The sequence below is a fragment of the Equus quagga genome, chromosome 11 (assembly GCF_021613505.1).
Source record: "Equus quagga isolate Etosha38 chromosome 11, UCLA_HA_Equagga_1.0, whole genome shotgun sequence".
In the NCBI taxonomy this organism is placed as follows: Eukaryota; Metazoa; Chordata; class Mammalia; order Perissodactyla; family Equidae; genus Equus; species Equus quagga.
The window spans coordinates 114,017,301-114,039,965 of NC_060277.1; the positions used below are offsets into that span (position 1 = coordinate 114,017,301).

General features: G+C 44.9%; 1 protein-coding gene across 5 annotated transcripts in view; it reads left to right on the forward strand.

The window, feature by feature from the left end:
- Window positions 1-2,852: 2,852 nt before the first annotated feature.
- The window catches only part of RPTOR (regulatory associated protein of MTOR complex 1), a 394,844-nt gene continuing 375,031 nt past the window's right edge, over window positions 2,853-22,665 (forward strand). For all 5 annotated transcript variants that reach the window (XM_046674997.1, XM_046674998.1, XM_046674999.1 and 2 more), the window contains exon 1: window positions 2,853-3,812. In XM_046674997.1, the coding sequence (XP_046530953.1) occupies window positions 3,651-3,812 (162 nt within the window). In that variant the 5' untranslated portion in view covers window positions 2,853-3,650. The remainder of the gene's footprint in view (window positions 3,813-22,665) is intronic.

A 22,665-nucleotide genomic window follows, 5' to 3' on the forward strand; every position in this document is an offset into this window, starting at 1 on the left:
ATCTTATTTAGAGGTATTGTGGAAAGCAGGAGATGTCCTTGTTCGTGAAGAATTGGAGACAGTGGAAATCAGAACTGCAGGCCCAAGTGGCCAGCAGATCACATGGCGTGGTAATGAAGTCACCCAGGTGAGAAATATCAGCCCTTGAATTTCCAGCCCATCATTAGTCATAGATGCTCACTGCCTTCCGGAAACCCGGAGCCACACTTCCAAATGCCTATCTGGGACTTGACTAGAGTCATCCAGGACACACTAGAATGAGGCTTCTTTTAAATGTCAAGATGCTATGAAACGATTCAAGCCCAATCTTGAACCTTCAACTTGGGAGGTAGGCTGTTTCCAGCCCCGTTCTGGTTTTTACATGAATCACAGAATTTTGAACCCAAAGTGTCCTGAGAGATTCATCTTATTCAAGTTCCTCATGTCACAGATGTGAAGACAAAGACAGAGAAGGGCAGAGGCTTTGCCCATGTCGGCAGGAATTGGTGGTGGGCTGGGGACTGGAATGTGTGTATCCCGACCCTCAGCTCAGGATGTGGATCCCAAATGGCCTCTTGGTTCTGGGGTTACATTTGTAAAAGAGAAGATGGTGTTTTGTTTTTTGTGGGGTTTTTTTGGTGAGGAAGATTCACCCTGAGCTAACATTGGTTGCCAGTCTTCCTCTATTTTGTATGTGGGACGCCTCCATAGCAAAGCTTGATGAGCAGTATGTAGATTCGTGCCCGGGATCCAAACCTGAGAACCCTGGGCCGCTAAAGCTGAGTGCGCGAACTCAACCACTATGCCACCAGGCCAGCCCCTAGAGGGTGTGTTTTGTTCTGTAGTTTGGGGGGGAGGGTGAGTCTTGTTCTGATTTATTAGATGGAAGATTGCATAATTGCTTTATAGTATTCATTTATTAGGTACAAATATTTATCTAGGGCTCACCATGTGGATGGAACGGAATCATTGCAGGAGAATATTGTCTAATATCCCTAGAGAGACTATTGTCCAATATTCCCAAATCCGGCTGACTTTAAGCTGTCATCAAGATTACCTGATTAAAAAATATAGATCCTGAATCCCCATCTTCCCACTCCCTGTGGTTCAGTAGGTGTGGGGTGGGGCCTGGGCATCTTTATATTTAAATAGTTTCCCAGGTGATTCTGATGACCTGCCAGGTTTGGGTTCCATGGGCTCCTTTACCCCCTTCACTTAGACTATCAGACGAGGTGAGTGGATCTCCCAAGGTGACACACACTCTACAGGTGAGGAAACTGAGTCTCACACAGATTCACTGGGTTTTCCCAGGTCGCAGAGCTAGTTAGGAACGAGTGGGTTTAATGCAGCTGCTTGTCTGCAGCTGCGGCTTCCTGCAGAGTGCCTGGAGCAGAGTCATCTGCAGCCCCGGGGCTCCTGGCCTCCACTGTTGTGTGCTGCAGGGGGACAAGGCAGCAGCAGGAGTTACGCTGTTGACTTCAGGTGAGAATAGGGTCTTCTCAGGACCCTGCAGTTGCAAAGCCTCTGCTGGTGACTGTGGGGATATTTTGTCGACAGAGAGCCGGGAAAAGCAAGGTTTTAGCCTCCATATGTGTTTTGATGAATTTGTACCGAGTTTTAGTGGGAGAATTGGGCCCACTGGAATGTAATAACTGAATAAATGTTTGGAATGATAATGATTTAATCCGAGAACTTTTATTAAACGCTCGCTATGTGCTAGGTGAGAAAGATCTGGGATTGTGCTATTCACTTGGATGTTGAAAGGATCACAAACACCATCAGGATTTTGATATGGACCACCCCATGTGTCAAAGCCCTGGGAAACCACAGTGAGAAATAGTATCTTCTAGAGCCCCACCTGACTTTTTAGATTAATAAAGCACACAGGGTTGCTAAGTTTCCCTCTGGCTACAGAACCATCACTGCTAGCACTGTATTTGCGCTCGCTATATACTAGGCACCTTCATGGGTTAATTTCATCCTTCAAGGTGGGTATTATTACCCCAGATTTATATTTGAGACTGAACTAGTTAAGGGATTGACCAAGGCCACCGAGATGGAAAGTGTTACAGCCGAGATTCAGATGCAGGTGTGCCTGACACTAAATGCACAGAGGGAGAGGAGCCTCTTTGCACCTGCTTGCCTTTATCTAAAGGTGACAGGCATGTCTCTCTGGACACTACCTTTATTGAAGGCAGGCAATGGACGCTGCATTCGGTTTTATATTCCTTCCTGCACTGGACACAGTTCTTCACACATTGTAAATAAGCTGTTTACTGAATAGAGAAATAACGCAGGAGGCATGCCTCCACGCATAGAATCTGTAGCATTTAGTTGTTTACACATGAAGCTACATCAAAATAAGAATAAACTGCTGAGAAAATAAGGTGGATTAAACACGAAAGAGTAATAATTGAAATTAATCTTTCACTTGCTGTTCCCTGAAAAAAATCAAAAAGAAAATCTGATTGATACAGTGGAGGACACTACGCGCAAAAAACCCAACTCTATCTTTTTTTGTAATATTATCAATGATTCTTTCTGAAGCTTTTGCTGCCTTTTCAAAGAAACAAGAGGCTTGATTCCTTTAATTTCAGAAGCATGTAGGTCCATTTGTAATAATAAAAAGATTTTTTCAAAATTAATTACATGAACATAATTTCATTTGTAGGATTGACTTTGATATCACAGATCTATTGAAGGAACGGCGAGAAACTCTGAAAAGCTGGATGATGGTAACCATGGCAGCGGGGGGGGGGGCGGGGCGGGGCGGGGCGGGGACTTCTTTCTGTATACCCTGGGAAGCGCGGCCAGAACGCTCTGAGGAAGTTTGGCCTGGTAGCCACGCCATAGATCGCGATGCATGCCGGGGCTTGGCAATATGGCGTCCTCCTTGATGTGCTGATGAGAGGAGTTTCACTGTAGCTTCAAACCAGAGGGCAAAACTCCCCAAATCAAATAAGCCCACATTACCCGTGTTTTTCGCCGCTCCGTGTCGCCCGTTTTTCAGGACTCGTTCTCGGGTAGGAGAGAGTCAGGAGGCCGAAGGCCAGGACCGGCCAGGCCGCGCGGACCCGGGGCTGAGGAACCGGCTGCGGGCGAGCACGATGGGCCAGTCCTGGCTCTGGTTGCAGCAGCTCCGGCGAGTGCGGGACCCGCAGGGCTGAGAGTGGCTAGAGGAGACCCGAGGTGCTGTGAACCCCCTCCCCTCGGGCGGAGACTTCAGCGCAGTCGGCGAACCGGCACCAAGAGCGGGCGGCCTGCCTGTCCTCGGATCGGCTGAGGCGTTGGAGGCCGAGAGCAGGGTCATCGTGAGGCCTGAAGTCTCGCACGCCTTTGACAGCTCCGCTCGCAGCCCCTCCGGGGACGTAGAACCTCAGAAGCAGCCAGTGGCTTGGGTTCTGGGGGCGCGTGCGTACGTGCGGAGCTCCTTGGGCTGCCCCATTTCCCACCGGCTTTTCCCACCTGCTCCGACTTCCCGCGCAGAGTTAGAGAGAAGGCTCTCAGACTTTTTCCCTGAGTAAGGGTCTCCGCACACTCTCCTTTCTTTTCTTTTTCTACTCCCCTGTTTTCTTGTTTCGTATTTCACCAGTTCTAGCACACACTAGTTTTTAAGACTGGAGGTTCTCGAGCGCTTGCTGCCAAGGACTCCCCCACCCCCTCCCCCCCTGATGGAGTCCGAGATGCTGCAGTCGCCTCTTCTGGGACTCCGGGAGGAAGATGAGGCCGACCTTACAGACTGGAACCTGCCTTTGGCTTTTATGAAAAAGAGGCACTGTGAGAAAATTGAAGGCTCCAAATCCTTAGCTCAGAGCTGGAGGATGAAGGATCGGGTAAGTGGATTCCAACTGCGCCCCTTGGACCTCGGTAGTTTTTTCGGCGAAGAGAGTTCAGAGCCAGGAGAGTGTCCTTGGGAAAGTGGCGATTATTTTTTCCCAGCCACATGTTGCAAGTCAACTAAAAAGCACAAACCGTTTCAGACTCCAGTTTTTGGTTGTAAATGGAAAAGACTGTCTTGGTTAGTAATTATTCACTGGATAGTGTTAATTCCATTCAAACGGAGTTCTAATTCAGATAATAAAAGTTAAGCAAGTTAGAAAATACAGCATTGCAAGTATTGACTTCTGTTAACACGTAAAGACAACTTAGGATGTAATACTTGTGCCCACGTGGTTAGTCTACTTAGTGATTAGTTTCCTTTTTTTGTCCAGGCTAGGTGAAGTGCAGAAGTCTCATATAGCACCCTAGGAAACAAGATTACTGGCAGATGTTCAGCTAGCAACAAATTAATGCAAAGTTATTTTAAAGTAACAATGAACTTTATCATAGCCTTCTAAACAATTTGTCTTGAATCCAGACTTTCCTCCTTTTATGTGGTGGTGTGTTGCTGTAACTTGGAGACAGAATTTCTCCAATTTCTCGCTACAGTAATGGAGTGAGAGTAAAATGGGTTGGAATTTGAGTCCAGGTTTTAGGGTGTCCCCCTGGTGTGGGAGTGTGGACAGTGACTCACAAACAGCCAGCGGGAAAGAGAGCAGCCAGTTTTGTTGAATCTGCCCTTAATCAACTACCATCCATTTCCTGGTCTCCAAAAGAGGGAGACTGTCTCATCTCTGTGCATTTATAATTTGTCTTTTTATGATTTATTTTCTCCTTCAAGACTGCCTTTATTTTTAACATTTTAGTGGTATCAGAGGAGTGGTTGGTGTTATAGTACAGTGTGATTGCTCTGGGCCTATGTTTATGTAAGATTATTTAGTGTATGTTGTTGGACATATAGAAGATTACCCTTATGGTAATTCTAGTTAGTTACTAGTAACCAGTGCTTCAGTTATTGATTTGGCTTACTTTTAAAAGGTTAGGAAAATTTGTTTCATCCGAAAATAGTTTAAAAAGAGATGATCATTGGAAGAGATTGTATAAGGTCTGTCGTATGGACATTTTTAGTACGAATTGTATAGTTCAAAGCTTTTGTGGTTGCTATGCATATATGAAGAGAAATTTATTTTAAAGTAGTTGTCTAATCATTGCTTTTCATTCTATCTGGAGGGCATTTTTATTTTTCTTTTGAAATGTGATTCCCTCTGCTATCCTAAACCCATGCTCAAACTGTTCAAAACTGATTAATGGATATATTTTTGACCTTTTAATTAAAACGTTAATTTGTGAGTGATCAACAGTCCCTACTAAGCTCTTCATAGATTATTAGGAGAAACAAAAGTTCCATGAGTCTGAGTAATTACTGAGATTGCTACTTAGCAAAGAGCTAAGGGTGAAAGTTGCTGTATATGACCTTTGCAAATTGTTTAATGAAGAAGAAAATCAGCAGCTAACGGTTTTAGTTAAGTTTTTGAGAGCATGGCATCTTAACAGTCTTTGGAGTCTCTTTCCCCTGGTTAGACCCTGGGGGGAACCTTTTCAGTACACCTGACTGGGACGAAGGTTGCAAATTCCAACGATGCTAAGAGTTGGAAGGTAGCATGAATGAATGAACCAGGCCAGATAGAAGAAGAATAATGGCACAGGTTCCAAGCCAATGTTTGGTTTGTGTCTGATTTTCTGGAGGGTGGGAACAGTGGGGCTCTGAAGAGCACATGCTGAAGCAGCTAAAGGGGCAGCTGGGTGTCGGCCAGATCTTGCTCCCTTACTCTCTCTTTTTCTTTGAGAAGCCAGAAAACTTTTTTTTTTTTTTAATGTGAAGTCTTTCAATTTTAAAATATTGGCACTAATTTAGATATTACAAAACACAAAGTAGTCCAACACTGCAGGCCAAACAAACCCTGTTTGTAGGGTTGGTTCTGGCCAGCGGGTTACCCATGTGTGACTTCTGCTCTGTTATGGCAACTCAGGCAGCCACTCTGACTGGCCTCCAGGCCAGACTGTCTCCCTGTGCTGGAGGTGGCCTCCAGCAATCTGATGGAGTAGCATCATTGTAAAGCAACATGTGTGGGCTCAGTTGTCCTGTACTAGGACCTACACAGACCGCTTTTCCTGGGGGGCCGTTGACTGCCTTAAATGCAGACTCAATCTGCTCCTTCCTGCGATTGATGCGTAGTTCCATGTACTTTTATTTTGTGTATATTTTAGTGGTTCCCTACTGGTGTCCTGTTTGGTGGAATTGTTAAGGATTCCTAAAATTGCCATCTTTACTAAAGTTTACTGACAACTCCAAAATGTTTTCTGCTGCTCAACATTTGGCATCCTTAGAGACCTACAGCATGTGCCCACTCTCAGTTGGGATTCCCACAGTTTTTCAACCAGTCCTGGTTTTCAAATGCCACTCTTTTTGCATTTTAATTGCTAAGTTACTGTTAATTTAATACTGTTATTATCAAATTAGTCTGCGGCTTAGTTAATTCGTCTGTGTGTAGGGAATGATGTGCATATGCATCAGTAGCATTTTTGTCTTGTAATGTTGAATCATTCATAGACCTATGGCTGAAATAGATGAGTATATGTCTCCCCCATTTGTGTTTTATTGCGATACTTTATAGTTATCACAGAGTTCATTCCCCCCCCCCCCCCCCCCCCGGAAAGTGGGCATGTGGGGATGATTGGTCTCAGGTGGATCTTTTGCCTTGCATGTGTGGGATGGAATCAGGGAAGTCTGAGAGCTGTTTCTTTGAAAGAAAACCATCTACAGACACGCTATACCTACATGTGTTTAGATGTAGCTATAAAACGATGAAGCCATTTCCGAAACCAGTCTCTAGACTGAGTTGCCTTGCTTTGTAAGCTATACTTTGAATAAGCCATGGAGGAAGCCAAGTAGATACATTAAACTAATATATGGACCCAAAAATGGTAAATAGTAATACTTTACAATCCAGCGTTGCTCCCTCTGGATTCCTCACCTTGCACCCTCTCGAAGTCTGCTCCAGTTAGGCTCCCTTCCACCGCTCTGAAATCACCCCCAACACGGCCATCATTTGTTGCTAAATCTAAAGGTCACTTCTCTGTCCTTATCTTATTCAACCTCTCGCAGCATTCCACAGTGGACCACTCCCTCCTTCATGAAACTCTTTCCTCACTTGCTTCTGTGTCTTCCCAGAACTCCAGTTCTTCCTCTGAGGCCTCTAATTGCTCCTCTTCAGACTCCTTTGCTGTTTGATGGCTGAGTGTGGAGTGCCCCAGAACTTGATCTCAGACCCCTTTCTCTTTTCTATGTATGCCCCTTGATGGCTGATTTCATCTAGGCTCGTGATTTTAAATGCCAGGTACATGTCAGTGACTCTGAAATCCCCAGTCTTGGTTCTGCCCTGCCCCTGGAGCTCCAGTCTCAGATACCTAATTGCCTGCGTTTTCTCCATCACAACACACAGCCACCACCACCTGCTCAGTTGTTCAAGATATAAATCTGAAATTTATCCTTAATTCTTTCCTCTTCCTCTCCTCATTGCCTTGTCCAGTTCATCAGTAGAACCTGTCAACTTTACCTTACCTCATTTGTCTCCACCGCTGCAAGCCCAGTCCAGGCAGCTGCCATCTTTTGTCTGGACAACTACAGTTGCTTCCTGACTGGTCTCCCTGCATCCACTCTTACCCCACAATTAATTCTGCGCGTAGTGGCCAGAGGGATCTTTTAAAGATGTACGTCAGATTCTGTTACTTCCTTACTGAGCCTCTGCACTGGCTTCCCGAGTGCTTGGAATAGAATGCAAATTCCTCCCCCCAGCTCACAGAGCTTCTTGGTCTGACCCTGCCTGCCTTTTCTACTTCTTGGATGGAAAGGCCTGGAGTGCTCTTCCCCATGGTCTTTGCACACCTGGCTCCTTCTTGTCCTTCACACTCAGCCACTCGGTCACTTTCTCAGAGAGACCTTCCCTGGTCACCCCATCTAAAGCAGCTCCCCTGTCACTCATGATCACTCTTTATCTCTCTGATATTTTTCTTTATTTTCATACCTCCAGAACTAAGGTTTTTTATCACAAAGCAAGGACTTTGTTTATACCAGTACAGAGGACAGTGCTTGGCACATAGTGGGGATTCAGTGAAAATGTACTGATGAAAAAATGAATAGTTTACAAAAGCCCCCACCTGGATTATGTCTCTTAAGCCTCTGTAGCACCATAAGTTAGAGATCCTTATTTCCATGTGATTAATGAGGAAATTGAGGCTTTAATTAAATGGCTTGCCTATGGTGCCATAAGTTACATGACTAACAATGAGAGGAAGTGGAACTTGAGAAACAAAGGCTAGTTAAAAACAAACAAAACTGTATAACAGTGTCTTTTTTTCTTTTTAAAGATTTTATTTATTTATTTATTTATTTTTCCTTTTTCTCCCCAAAGCCCCCTGATACATAGTGGTGTATTTTTAGTTGTGGGTCCTTCTAGTTGTGGCATGTGGGATGCTGCCTCAGCATGGCTTGATGAGTGGTGCCATGTCTGTGCCCAGGATCCGAACCGGTGAACCCCTGGCCCGCTGAAGCGCAGCACATGAACTTAACCACTTGGCCACCGGACCAGCCCCTATCACAATGTCTTGACTGAAAACTGCATATTGAGAAGCCATAGAGTCTAAAACAGTGTATGGGGAGATGACTCGGGTGGTGGCGGGGCTACAAAACCAGACAGAGAACAGCGCTGGTGGTGCAGCCTGGCTGTTCTCACAGCGTGTGCAAGGTCTCTGGGGTTACCCCGATACTTTCAGGGGTCCACGAGGTCAGTGCTGTCTGTATAACAATAGAAGCCATCGTTGGTCTTTCCACTGTATTGAGATCTGCCCTGATGGTGCAAAAGCTACAGTGGGTAAAACTGCTGGTGCCTGAACACAAATCAAGATGGTGCCGCCGAAGTGTGCTCGTAGTTAGTGTTTTCTTCATTGCCTGCACTTGCAGTAAAAAAATTCCAGTTTCACTTGAGAATGCCCTTGATAAGGCAGTAAGAATCATTAGTTTTGCTAAACGCTAGCTCTTTAGCACACGCCTTTGCAATAGCTTGCCCGATGACTGTGCGCAGTGACCCTCTGCTGCGGGCGTGGTTGTCTTAGGAAGAGCACGTGTGGGCTGCAGTCTGAGTGAGCTGCTGCTTTTCATGGAACACAAGCTGGACCAGAAAGGAGGCTGACAGGCCAGCTCTGGGCACTCGGAGGCTTGGGTATTTGGCAGACATTTTGTCGAAAATGAACGAAGTGAGCTATCACTTCAAGGAAAACAACTCACAGTATTTGTTGCCAGTGATAAAATTTGAGCTTTCAGTGAAGATTAGAATTTTGGAAAACCTGTATCTGCCACTGTGAGCTTCCCAGCTTCCCAGTAGTCGCAGACTTTTCTGATGAGCTAATGGTGATATTAATGACTCTGATTTTTTTTTTTGATACGCAGAATGAAACATGTCCACGTTTGGAACATCTGTGTAATTCAGTCAACCAGTATTTCCAAATGACCAATCCGTGATATTACGAAATCATCCATGGGCAAAAGATCCATTCAGAGTTTGAACATAATAGGGTACAAAAAGTTCATTGTTATGGTTTCAGATAGGTGAGATATTCCATTTTATATTCTATTCAGATAGATTGCAGCAAACCTTTAAGAAACTACCATTTACTGAGTTTTGCCATCACATCAAAGAAGATTCTCAATTATTGGACTTTCTGATACTTCTACCCTGTCCAACTATCTGTCTTTGTGAGGCCACGTTTTCCTCATCTACTTCAATCAAACAACACATCACAACAGATTGAATGCAGAATATGAGAGGCCATCTGTCTTCTATTAAGGCAGACATTAAAGAGATTTGTAAAAAAGTGTCACTTGTCTGAGAATTTTTTGAAAATTTAGTTATTTTTCATAGAAATATTTATTTGAATATGTAATGAGTTTATAGTTTTTGAATGAATTAATAACAAAATATGTTACTTTTTTTGTTTTAACTTCTAATATGGAAAATATTGATAAATGTAACTCATAAAAAAGCTCTTTGGGAGTCTTTCACTAATCTTTAAGAGTGTAAAGGGGTCCTGTTATCAAGAGTTTGAAACTTGTTAGTGTAGTTAAAAGAAAGTGGGCATCAAACTTAAATTAGGAAGAAGGGCTTGAGGATGCCAGGTGGTTGGCGAAAAATATCAAGCAGTGACTTGAGCAGAAATTAGGTGACAGACCTCACAGGGATCTGTTACGCTCTTTCCATTCTCTGAGCTTGTGCTGGGGAAGAGCCTATGTGATTGTGAAGGCATCCGCCTTCCGTGTAGCTATAAAACCATCAGTAGGGCCTCCTGTTGCCCCAGACTTAGAGTGTGTTTCCTGTGAGTGGAGGAAATTGATCCATTACAGCCAGAACTTTACTTCGGTTCAGCAGAGGTTTATTGCTCACTTATAGTGTGCCGTGCTCTCTAGGACTCTAGTAGGACAGACAGACAGGTCAACACCTAATTATAGTACACTGATATATGTGTGTTTACAGGTGAGAAGGATGATTATCGGGAAAACCTTGAATTTATATTAAATAAGTAAATCATTTGCATTGAACTGCATTTATGAAACATATGAATCAGTCACACTGACCCAGTGTTAAACTCTCAGCAACTTATGACTGTCAATGTGGACGGTGATGGGGAGCGGCTCAAGGATTTAAGCAGGGGAGCGTCATACAGAGATTTGTGTTGTGAAAGATCTTTTTGACCATGGGTGGAGTGGAGGGTTTGGAGCCAGTGAGAATGGAGGTGGGAACACCCACTGGAGAGGGGAGTTGTAATCCAGGTGAGAAACCACGAGAGCCGAAACCAGGTGACTGCAGGAGGGGTGGAGAACAGGGCGTGGACTCTGCTGATATTGAGGGTGGAATCAGTGGAGTCTGGGTCCTTGTGGGGATTAAAGAGTGGGCGGAGAGTGTGAACCGAGCATGAGTGTTGGCTAGAATGGTCTCTCTGCACTGGAAGAGAAAGAACTTTCTGTTGGCATTTGTCATGTGAGGCTCAGGAGCCACAAAGGGACCATCTACGTAGATTTTTTTTTAACCTGCTTTAAAAAATGTGCCGTGTTCCATTTTGAACAACGTGCTGTGGAAGAGTCCTGAAATGGATAAGAACATTTCCTCCTCATTATCACCTTGTAGAATTCTAAAGCTAGAGTTTTAACAAGATAGCATGTGGATTATATATAGAGGATGTCCTCCAGGTTTCTGACTTCATCCTCCTTTTATTCAGAAGACGTTACACAAGTACTTTGGGTATCTACCATACTTGTTTGAGTGAGGCGGACGTTGGACACCATTGTCTTTTTGTAAGTTAAATATATAGAAAATGCCATTCCCGTAAATATTTGGTGTGATAAGTTAATGCTTTAGTCTGCATTAATTTAATCTTTAATGTTCTTGAACCTTAAACTTGACCAGTAGGTGCCACTGCAGAGAATGTCGTGCCTTCGGAGGTGGAAGAGGACACAAGCATTGATAGCGAGTTTTACCTTCACCAGGCTGCAGCAGTATGCGTCTCAGATCTGCCTTTTGTTCTTGACTAGTACTGTTTTGTATTTTTTAGTTTTGATATAATTTCACACTTACAGAAAAATTGTAAGAATAGTATGGTGAGTTCCCACGTATCCTTTACCGGGATTCACCGGTTGTTTATGTCTTGTCTCATTTGCTTTATTGCTCTTATTTATAAACGTAAATATGTACTTATTTCCCTGAACTATTGAAGAGCAAGTTGGAGACACTGTGCCCCTTTATGCCTTAATGTGTGTATCTCCTAAGAACAAGGACATTCTCTTACATAACCACAGACAGTTGTAAAAATCAGGACGTTTGTCATTGATATATTACTATTATTAATCCACAGTGCACATTAAAATGTTACGATTTGTCCCAAAAGTGCTCCTTTATTAGCAATTTCTGGCCCTCCTCCTCATCCAGGATCACTCATTGCATTTACTGGTTTGGCTGTGTAGCCTCCTTTAATCTAAAGGAGTTTCTTAGCCTTTCTTAGAATTTCTTGACCTTGACATGTTTTGTATTGTGGTAGAATATATGTAATATAAAATGTACCATTTTAACCATTTTTTAGTGTACAGTTCACTGGCATTCAGTCCATTCACATTGTTGTGCAGCCATCCGTCCCCAGAACTTTTTCATCTTCCCAACCTGAAACTCCGTACCCATTACCCAACTCCCCCTCCCGCGGCCCCTGGTGACCTCCAGTCTACTTTTGTCTCTATGAATTTGCTGACCTGGACATTTTTAAAGAATACAGGGCAGTTGTTTTGTAGAATGTCCTCAAGTTGGGTGTGTCTGTGTTTCCTCACACACAGATTCAGGTTCTGCCTTTTGGGTGGGAATACTGTTGAAGTGATGTGCTTTATTCAGAGCATCATGTCAGAATACGGTATGATGTTGTTTCGTCCTGATATTGTTACCCTTGATCAATTACTGTCATTATTTATTTTCTTTCTTGGTAGAGGGACTCTTCAAGTTGCCACCTTTGCCCTTTGATGTGCCAGGTTTTGAACTCTTCTTTACTTGATGCTCCAGGCTCATCTTGTATTTTCCCTGCCTCAGCCTTTTCTCCAAGGATCCCCGGTTCCTTTTAGTGGAGAATGGAATTTAGAAGCCAAATCTGGGCATTGGGTTTGCTTATTGCTGCTGGGGTGCCATTGTTTGTGGGCCCCCTTGGCAGGAGAGCTAGGGTGGAGACGTCTGTGTCTGCCTGTATTTATTTCTCTGTTTATTGCTGTGCATTGAAAACCATGAATGCACAGAGCTTTCCTCAGTGCTGGTGGTTGCCACAGGGCACATTCTCCTTTTTCCTCCTTTTTGGGTTTGTCACTTCCTTCCCAACAGTGAGAAGCTGGCTCCATTGTCCTCCTTTAGTCATTTTCTCAAGCCTGGAATGCACGGAGGGGAGTTTCTGAATTGCTAACCCGTAGAACTTGGGGAAGTAAACCTACTGAGAGGTTGATACTTAACTTACATTGTTGTTTGAGGCAAACTTTACTAGAGTGAAATGCACAAATCTCCCTATTAGTGTATGCTATCTAAAAGTAAGTTTCACGGTTTCTCAATGTTTTATGGGGAAATAATGGTTCTTATGAGCATTTAGTACCATTAACGTATATGACACTGAGCCTGGGATTTTGTGGGATATAAGGAGACATAAGACACGGACGGGGCCCTTGAGGAATTTATATTCTTTAGAGAAAGACATCCTGTACAAAGTTCAGTAAAAGCACAATGCAGTAATTATGTGTCTGCACTTGAGTAACAAGGTAGTGATGTAAGGAATTCTGCTTGCTGGGATATTTCTTTGGTGTCTGCATGCCCGAGGCATTTGACCAAACTCTGTGCTGGGTGCACCTTTTAGGTGGTCCCTGATGGATAAGGTCAAGTAGTGGGGGCACAAGGAGGGGAAAGAGTAGTTAAGTCACAAACAACTGCTTTATAGAGTTCAGTAATTTAGCTAATATTTGTTGAGTGCATCTATGTGCCGGGCACCATGCTAAGTGTGAATGACTCCTGCTTTTAAGGCGTTGACCAGTTTATTGGGGAAGATGGGATGACTCAACGCGGGAGGCATGGCGTTGGGGTGGTGGTGGCTGCGTACAGAGCGAGGAGATGGCCTCCTGGAGATGAGCCCTCAGAGCCAGTACCTGAAAGAGAATAGACATTAGCTGGCAAAGAAGATGAGGCTTGGAGGGCCGGCCGAGAGTAGGGTGTGCAGAGGTGGGGAGCGGGGAGAGCATGGTCTTGGGGGAAAGCCCTCCTTCCTCCCCAGGGCAGCACTCCAGCCACTGTGTAGCTCCACCAGCTTTATTGGCCTCAGCACTGCCACCACCCTCACACCAGGCTCTGCATTTGTGTTGTCTCCCCGACTGGAACAGGGACTTCGTGTTGTTCACTGCTGCGCCCCCAACTTCTCACAGAGGCACTGTGCTCAGTAGATATTTGTCGAGAAATGGATGGAGCAGAGAATGTGCGAAGAGAGCTCCGTGAGGATGGAAAGGTGAACAGGGCAGGTCCTGACAAGCTTTAGAAGGCCCTGGGAGTTTGGATTTTGTCTTAAGGACAGTTAAGAAAGGTTTTAAAGCGCGGTGGTGACATGATCAGGATTACATTTTAGAAAGATCCCTCTGGCTGCTGAGTGGAGAGAGAGAGGGTGTGTGTGTGTGGATGTGTTGCGTGAGTAGTTATGTGTGTGTGTGAGAGAGAGGGAGGGGTGGTGGTCAGGGCTGTCCCGAGGGTGGGGAGGTGGGAGCCGAGGAAGAGTTAGCCGCAGCTTGAGCTCTGGTGGTGCCAGTGAGACGTGGCAGCCCTGAGAGCTCCCTGGAAGGAGGATTGACTGCACTTGGTCATTGGTTGGGTGCAGGAGGTGGCAGAATAACTTGCAGGCTCCTGGCTGAATGTAGGAGAGAGAGGAACAAGCTGCAGCGGGCATTCGGGAAGGGAAAAAGCTCGGATCTGGCTTTGGGAATTGGAGAAAGTTTTCCTTAAGGAATATTTCAGTGGGAAATGTTGACCGTGTTGCTTAAAATGGTTCCCAAGTTCCCTGTCCCCTGGTGTCTGGTCTTCTTTCATCCCTGCCCTGGGGGTGTTGGTGATGAGCTGTGGATAGTGAGTATCGTTCAGTTTGGTGTTTTCTTGGATAACTACTTCTTTTATCCTTAAAAGTTGATCAGATAAGCAGTTTAAAGATATACCAAAATAAAAGTACTGTCAAAATGTTAAATCAAAACTTCCTTTTTCTGTGTTCCTCTGAACAAGTTTAGAGGCCTGGCCTCGGTCCAGATTTGGTTTCTGCAGAGGCGAAATCATTGCACAGATACAAGGTGTCTCTGTTTCTTTGCTACAGTGGATGTCCTGAATACCTGGCACGTTGGTGCTTGTCATCTTGCTGAGTAGCTGACCGTGATGCGCCAGAGGAGACTGAGTTGTTTCTGGTCCATGGCTGGCCTGGCTAGTGGGTCATGGGGCCTGGGTTAGACCCGTAATCTGGCTTTGGGGCCTGGCTCCAAGACTGATCCTCAGTCTTTGACTTCGTACACACAGCTCTCCTCCTGAAAACGTGTTTTGACTTGGTCAGTGGGCATGAGTATTTTCCCTGAAGAGTTTTTGTTCTTTAAATAAAACTTTATACTGAAAATGGTCTTACTACTTGAAAAATATTTTAACATTTTTTATTGGCATAAGTGAATTCCTTGAAAACTTGTTTTCCTTCAGATTGTAAAAATAGCACATCATTGTAAAATATTTAGGAAATATGGAAAATCACAACAATGAAAATAAAAATTATATGAAGCCCTGCTATGCCACTGTTAATATTTTGGTGTATTTTCCACTTCTCCATGCATACAACCAGGATTATAGTGTATGTGTTGTTAAGGGTTATTTTGAATTATCTACTTTTGATATCCTTGCCCTTGTGAGATCTGAAGCATGATGATGAAATAAACCCTCGAAAACCCCACCACACTCAAGATCTACCTGAGCATCAATGCCAGCCCGGCTGCTGGCTCTTAGCGTCTTCCCTGCCTCTGAGAAAGTAAGAGCAGGGCTCAGTTAGCCTTAAGTCGTACTGGCTGTGTGCCAGGCATGGTCCAGGCTTTCCATCTTGACAATCCTGTTAATTCCTGAACATCCCTGTTCACAGCTGTTATACCCATTTTACAACGGAGGAGACTGAAGCAAGAGAGCTTAGATATTTGCCAGTCACACAGCTAGCGAGCAGTGGAGCCCAGATTTGAGCCCTGGCGTCTGTGCCCTTATTATCCCGGGCTGTCCCGCGTCTCGGAGAATGTGAGCATTAATGGCGAACCTGGGAGACCACAATTATACTGACTTCTCGGGAGCACTGTCATTTATTTACCTGCTCACTCACTGTTTATTGACTACTGAGTAGGTGCCTCTGCTGTACCAGCCACTCTGAGGGGATGCACAAGGAGTATGGTCCAGCCCATAACCCTGGGAAGAATTGTAAAATCAACGTGATTGCAGACAGCTGAGGGGATCAGCGAGCGAATCTTGAAACGTTTACCTAGTGGTTCAGGACCGTGTTATCACTCAGTGAAAAGGAGCGGTATAGCCAGTAGCTGTGGGGGATTTTGGAAGAGGAGTCTGGCTGAGGAAGGCTTCTGGAGGAGGTAGGACCTGAGCTGGACACAGAGACGAGAAGGATTTGGCTGGTTGGAAGGTAGAGGGAAGGACCTTCTGGGGAGGTGCGTAGACGGCGTCCAGTTAAAGTGAAAGGAAGGCCTTTTTAGAATACCGTGGGAGATGGTGCTGGTCTCCACCGCCTCCCTCCCAGAGATCAGCATCTTCAGAGCAGAGGCCAGTCTGAACTAGACCCAACTCTTGTTCTTATTCAAGGCAGAGCTCTAGACTGCCAGGTATTCTACAAATGCGCGTCAGTCTACACAGTGCCCACTTAACCACTGGAGAATGCTGCCTCCTATCCTCCCCACACCTCTGTAACTAAAGGAAAAGGCCAAGCCTTCCGCTGGGCACTCAAAGCGTCACAGTGTGCCACCATTCCCCCGACTCACCAGCGCACAGGTGAGATAGGCAGAAGAACAGACCCTCTGGGAGGTTCACACGCCTGGAGGTTAGAGGTGGGTGGGTGTCAGGGAACTGTGGAGGCAAGAGGGGTTTGCAGCACAGAGCAGGATCTGAGCAAGTGGAGTTGAGAGACCAGCGTGGAGGTGGGGAGGGAAAGGTCTGCCTGGAGTGAGGAGGAAGCCTCTGGTACGAGCAGTGGGAGGCACTTTGAGCCAAATCTTAAAGACCTGAATGGTAGGAGGAGGAAATGGCATTTATTTGGAAAGCAACAAAATCTTTGAAAGTTTTGGAGTAGAGGTGGGGTGTGAAGTGTGAAGTAGTGACATTCTCAGAAATGAAGAGAGAATTGTGGGATTTGGTGAATAATTAGGAGGAAGAAAAACTGTGTGGTGGGTTGGTTTTTTTCTTTGAATGGACTCTTTTTTTTAGGACAGTTTGAGATTTGTAGAAAAATTGAGAAGGTAGATAGAATTCCTGTATACTTTGTGCCCAGTTTCCCCTATTGTTAACATCTTACGTTAGGATAACATCTTACATGAGTTTGTTACAACTAATGAGTCAATATTCGATACATTATTATCAACTGAAGTCCACACTCTTTCGATTTCCTAAGTTTTTACCTATTATCTTTTTTTTGTTCCAGGACCCCATCCAGGATCGCACATGACATTTAGTCATCCCGTCTCCTCAGGCGCCTCCTGGCTGTGATGGTCTCTCAGCCTCTCTTTGTTTCAGATGACCTTGACAGTTCTGGGGAGTGCTGGTCAGGGATTTTGTGGAATGTCCCTCTGTTGGGATTCATCTGATATTTTTTTCATGATTAGACTGGGGTTTTGGGTTTTTGGGAGGAAGATCACAGAGGGAAAATGCCCTTCTTCTCACATCATGTCAAGGGTTCATGCTGTCAGTGTGACTCATCTCTGTTGATGTGACTTGATCACCTGGCTGAGGTGTGTTTGCCAGGTGTCTCCACTTGTTATCCCCCCACTTCCATCCTGTGCTCTTTGGAAGGAAGTCACTGTGCCCACCCCACATTTAAGGGGTGGGGGTTATGTTCCCATCTCCCCATGGGCAGAATATTTTCATACATTACTTGGAATTTTCCTGTATGGGATTTTTTATCTATTCTCCCCCATTTATTAATCTATTCAATCATTTTTATCAGTATGGACTTGTGGATATTTACTTCATACTTTGGGTTATAATCCAGTGCTACTTTATTTTGTTCCTCGAATTGCTCCATCTCTGGCCATTGGGAGCTCTTTCAGTTGGCTCCTGTGCTGCTTTGACACAGCCCCGTCATTGTGGGGTTTTTGGAACACCTCCTTACTTTCTGGCACTACAGGATGCTCCAGGCTCATCTTGTACATTTCCTGTCTCAGTCCTAGATTCAGCCATTTCTCCAAGGAGCCCTGGTTCCTTTTGTTGGAGAATGGTGTTAGAGAGCAAGATCTGGGTGATAGGTGTGCTCATTGCTACAGGAGAGTCATTTCTTTTAGGTCCTCTCAGGTGACAGAGCAAGGAAATATATATATGTATACTGACCCCTGTGTATATAGACATATCTATAAATGTTTCTATATGTAACCATCTCTGTCCATATTAAGCTAAACATTCTGCATTCATAGTGATATCTTCAAAATCTAATCTATTTTGCTTTTTCTGTTTTTTGTTGTGTTAAATCTGGAACCAAGACATTAGTAATATTAGGTGAACTCAGAGAGGGGCGTGCTTCTGGAGGAAAGCTAGTGAGTTTGGTTTTAGACAGGTTGAGTTTGACCTGAGTACACTGAAATTTGAAGACTTGCATCAAGTTTGGAGAAATAATTTGGAAACTGACTGCATAGGGGTGATGCTAGACGGTAGGAGTTCTTGGAGGGCAAAGAAGGGAGGTTGTCCATCAGGGGAGGGTCAGTCAGAGATGAGGAGGATGGGGACCACATAGCTTAACAGAGGCCAAGGAAGAGAAAGGCTTTTTTTGGAAGCACTTGACCCACAAAATTTCCTAAGTGCTATGCTTGGTGTCTGCCAGTCCATAGCCCCTTCCAGTGAACCTTTCCCCCTTTTAATCCTTGTCTCTCCGGAAAGGGTAGCCCTTGGTGGACCACAGGGTCCTGCCTTTTCCTGACTGCAGCTGGGTGGACCACAGTTGGATGTCTGGTCCAAGGGCAGCTATTTCCTAAGGCCAGCAGTGTATGGCCTCGTGGGCATGGGAAGATGAGCTGGACCAATCTGGTTCTCTTGTAAGAATTTGCATTGGGATACATCAGTGGCACCAAAGTTAGCTCTGGGTTACAGGGGGTTGTGGCATGCTCTGAGTTAGTTATGGGTAAACATGACCTGTGAGGAAGCAGTTGGTGTAGAGACAAGGTAGGAGATGCAGCATGGAGCTGAGTCATGGTAGCGATAAAGGATGGTGGAGCTGCTCATGCCTGGGTCCTCTTGCTGCCCAGCCCTCATTGTTCCTGCCCTTTCTGAGATTGGGGCCTTGTGCTTTCTTCTGGGTCCCGTGCTAGGTATCTATACAAAGCATAGTTGCTTAGGATCACTTAACTGAGACTCACATTTTTAAGTTTGTTTTTAGTAAATTTCATTGAAGCCTAACAGAAAAGTTCACAACTCAAGTCCACCATGAATTGCCACGAAGTGAACACAGGTGTGACCAGCACCCAAATCAAGAAACAGAAGGTGACGAATGCCATCAGCCCCATTGAGGTTTCTCTCATGCCTCCCTCCTGTCACTCTCCACTCCTGCTGGGAAGCCACCCTCCTGATGCCTGCAGTTAGACAGCTGGGCTCTTGTTTCTGCTTTCTTTCACTTAGCATTGTCTCCGAGATCCGCTCCTGTTGCTGTCTGTAGCTGTGCCCATTCATTCTCACGGAGTGTAGTGCCGAAATTTATTCTTACACCTGTTGGTGAACATTTGGGTGGTTTCTAATATCTGGACTATTAAAACTGTGCTGCAGCGAACATTCTTTTACACATCTCTTGGGCAACATATATACTGATTTTGGATGTAGAAACCTAGGAGTGGAATTTGCCGGGTGGTAGAGAATACACATAATTTGCCTCGTAGATACTGCCACATAGGTTTTCAAAGTAGTTGTGTTGATAAACATTTTTGCCAGCATTGTATGAGAGTTCCAGTTCCTCCATGTTCTTGCCGACACCTGGAGTACATGTTATCTTGAAAGCTTTGCAGAAAGAAAACCTACAGTCCTCACTCACAAGGAGCTAACCTAATGTAGGGGGCGAAGCCTGGACAGATAGTGCCGGAAAGTGTCTGTTACGCAGTAGAGACTTGGTAAATATTTGTGTGTGATGGAGCCAAGGCCATTGGTGACTTTTGAGAGAGATGTCTTGGTTGCACAGGGAATTTAGTAGAAGCTGAATTTCTGGAAAACAGTTGTCAAGAAGGTGAGAGGGGAGCGAAGCAGTGATCACATAGCTGAGGATTTGGGAGGAGAGAAGTGGCCAGTGTTGGGGGCAGCAGCAAATAAGTGTTTGCAAGGCAGAGGAGCCAGCAGAGGGAAGACTGGAAGGCAGTGGAAAGGACAGTGAAGGAAGAGGCCCTGTGGGTGAGGCGCACAGGAGGGCCCAGGGAGGGGACTCAGTGAGTGCAGGAACTATACTGCTCCCATTTTATTGCTTTACAATTTGCAAACATCTTTCCACATGGATTAGTCTGTTGAATCCTGATAACACCCCTAGTGGGCACCTGCTGCAGTTGAGGGCGGTCAACCCTGCGGAATTCACTGGCTGCTAAGGAAGGGAGCCAGGAGTCCAAGACCCTGATCTGACGACTTGGGAGCCTGGGCCTCTACCTTGCTTCTTACCCTGTTCTCAGGGTGGCCTTGGGCGAGATGTCTCATTGGTTTAAAGTCCCTCCTTATGGAGACTTAGAAAATCTTGGTGGATTTTTTCGAAGAATTGAAGAGGCAGCGAGTTTTTATCCAAGAGAATGGACTTGGGTGTCAGACTGACCCCAGCTCAAGGTGGTTCCTTGCCTGGCTGTCTGCTCTTGGCTAAATCTTAGTGTTTTTATCCATAAAGTGGGTCTAAGGCTCCCTACCTCGTAATGTGGTGGTGAGGATTTGATGTGAGAATATTGGGAAGCACTGGGCCTGCTTGACGCAGGTCAGTGCTTTGGAGAATGACAGCTGGTTTGTTCTGAGGGGGTAACTTGCACACTTGTGCGTTTCCATCGACATGCTCCTTATTGCACAGCTACTGAGTGCCATTCCACTTTTGTGTGGTAGCTTAAATATTGCAAACGATCGGCTATTTGGAAGAAAAAGGGCAGAAATTGCCCCCATCAAGGCAGCAAGCTGTGGCTGTAGTTGTCATCAGTTGGTAAGGGGCAAAAGCTGTTCACGTGACCACCATCCCAAGGGGCTCCAAATGGGCAGGCTTAGATTTCTTTCTTGTTTTTAACCCTTTACAACGAAGCTGCCCCTTTCCTGCATAGGATGTGAGCTCTCCTGAGATCCATGCTCCACCTGAGTGTGTTTAAGTGAGGTTCTGGTAAATATAGATTTATCAAAAACTAGTCTTTATGATACACTTCCCATAAATCAGTGTTTGTGAACCCCACAGAAGATGAACTGATTCTTGCAAGCTATCCTGGCAAGTATTAGGTTTTCAATAATAGCCCTCATATTTTTTAGACATCAAATCCATTTAATTCAGAAAGAATATTCTCATAAAAACAATTCTGGGAATCCACCGAATCAGAATGGGAAGGAGAGGTCATTGCTGTCCCCTGTTTTCTGGTAGAAGTGCTCTGAAGATGAAGTGCTTTATTCCATTTTTATCTGGTCTGTGAGGCAGACTGCTGGGTTTAGCAGTGGCTGCTGTGAGAAGTTCTCTGAACATGTGCCTGCTGCAGAGCCCTTCTTTGCTGCTGGTAACATCCCTGACTCTCACTCTGCTGCCTTTCCCACAGGTGGGCTCACTGGCCTAGCCTTGTCCTAGGTCCCGTGGGAAATGAGCCAGGTAGAAAGTCCTTCAGCTCTCCTTGGGCCCTCTTTCTCTTGTAAGGCTATGGGGGCTGACCCAGAAGTTGGGGGCTGGCCACTGACCACTGGACTTTGGAATTGTGCCTGCAGCCACATTCCCTGTGGCCTAGATTTGGTTCTTTGTCTCTGGGTGCTGATCTTTGGGTTCCTCCTTTATGCTATTCAGTGACTGCCTGCTCTAACAACAAGCTAGGTACTTGCTACTGAGTTCCAGAGCTTGAGTTTCCTATATGACTTTGGTTTGCTTCCCAAGTCCTCTGAGTTTCGGTTTTGGGCACCTGACTGACTCTCTTCTTGGATTTGCCTGGGTCCTGCCACTGGGTATACCGAGCAGTGACCGCTGAGTGGTGTTGGGCTCCACCTGCTGTGTCTACCTCAGATGCTCTCCAGGTGCCAAGAGTATGCCTGAAGTGGGCTTGGAGATTGCCTGATTCCCTGGGCTCCCCCCGCCCCCCCCCCAGCCCCGCCCCAACACTCATGTGGTTTCCTGGGTTGGATGTTGACCATGAGTGCCTTCTGCCCTTGCTTATTGTAAGCCATACCAGGATGTGCTAGTTTATGATAGATTTACTAGTGCCATATTAATGTCTTATGTCACTCCATTTAACTTTAGGCAGTAGATCCTAATTTATAATCTGTTTTATTGCCTTCTTAAAGTTAATGGTAGTTTTCACTCAGCTAAATTTATTTTCACGTAAGTAAATATATTTGAGAAATAGTTGCCAGATTATCCCTGACAGTATCTTTTTTTCTTTGAGAAGAATTTCATGCTAAGTAGATTATAGTTGATTCTATAGATTATTTTTTCCTTCATTTATTGACTTCTACATAGAGATGTATTATGTTACGTTAATATTATGTATGTTAATATTTTTACAAATGGAATGATTTTATGGAATTGTCTATAGAATTGTGAGCCTATTTTAAATATATGAATAATAAATCCAAGCAAATGTAGAAAACTGTCATTTTAAGATTATCCCAATTTTCTGTAAGAATATTCATTGCAGCATTCATTCGTTCATTCACTTAGTATTTTTCAAATGTCTGCAAATAACCTAATATCCATCAGTAGAGAACTGATTAATTGAATTATGGTGCATTGCACACTGGACTTGCACACACCTAGTAAAGACAGTGAGGTAATTATTTATATGCTATCATGGAAAGGTGTTCAAGA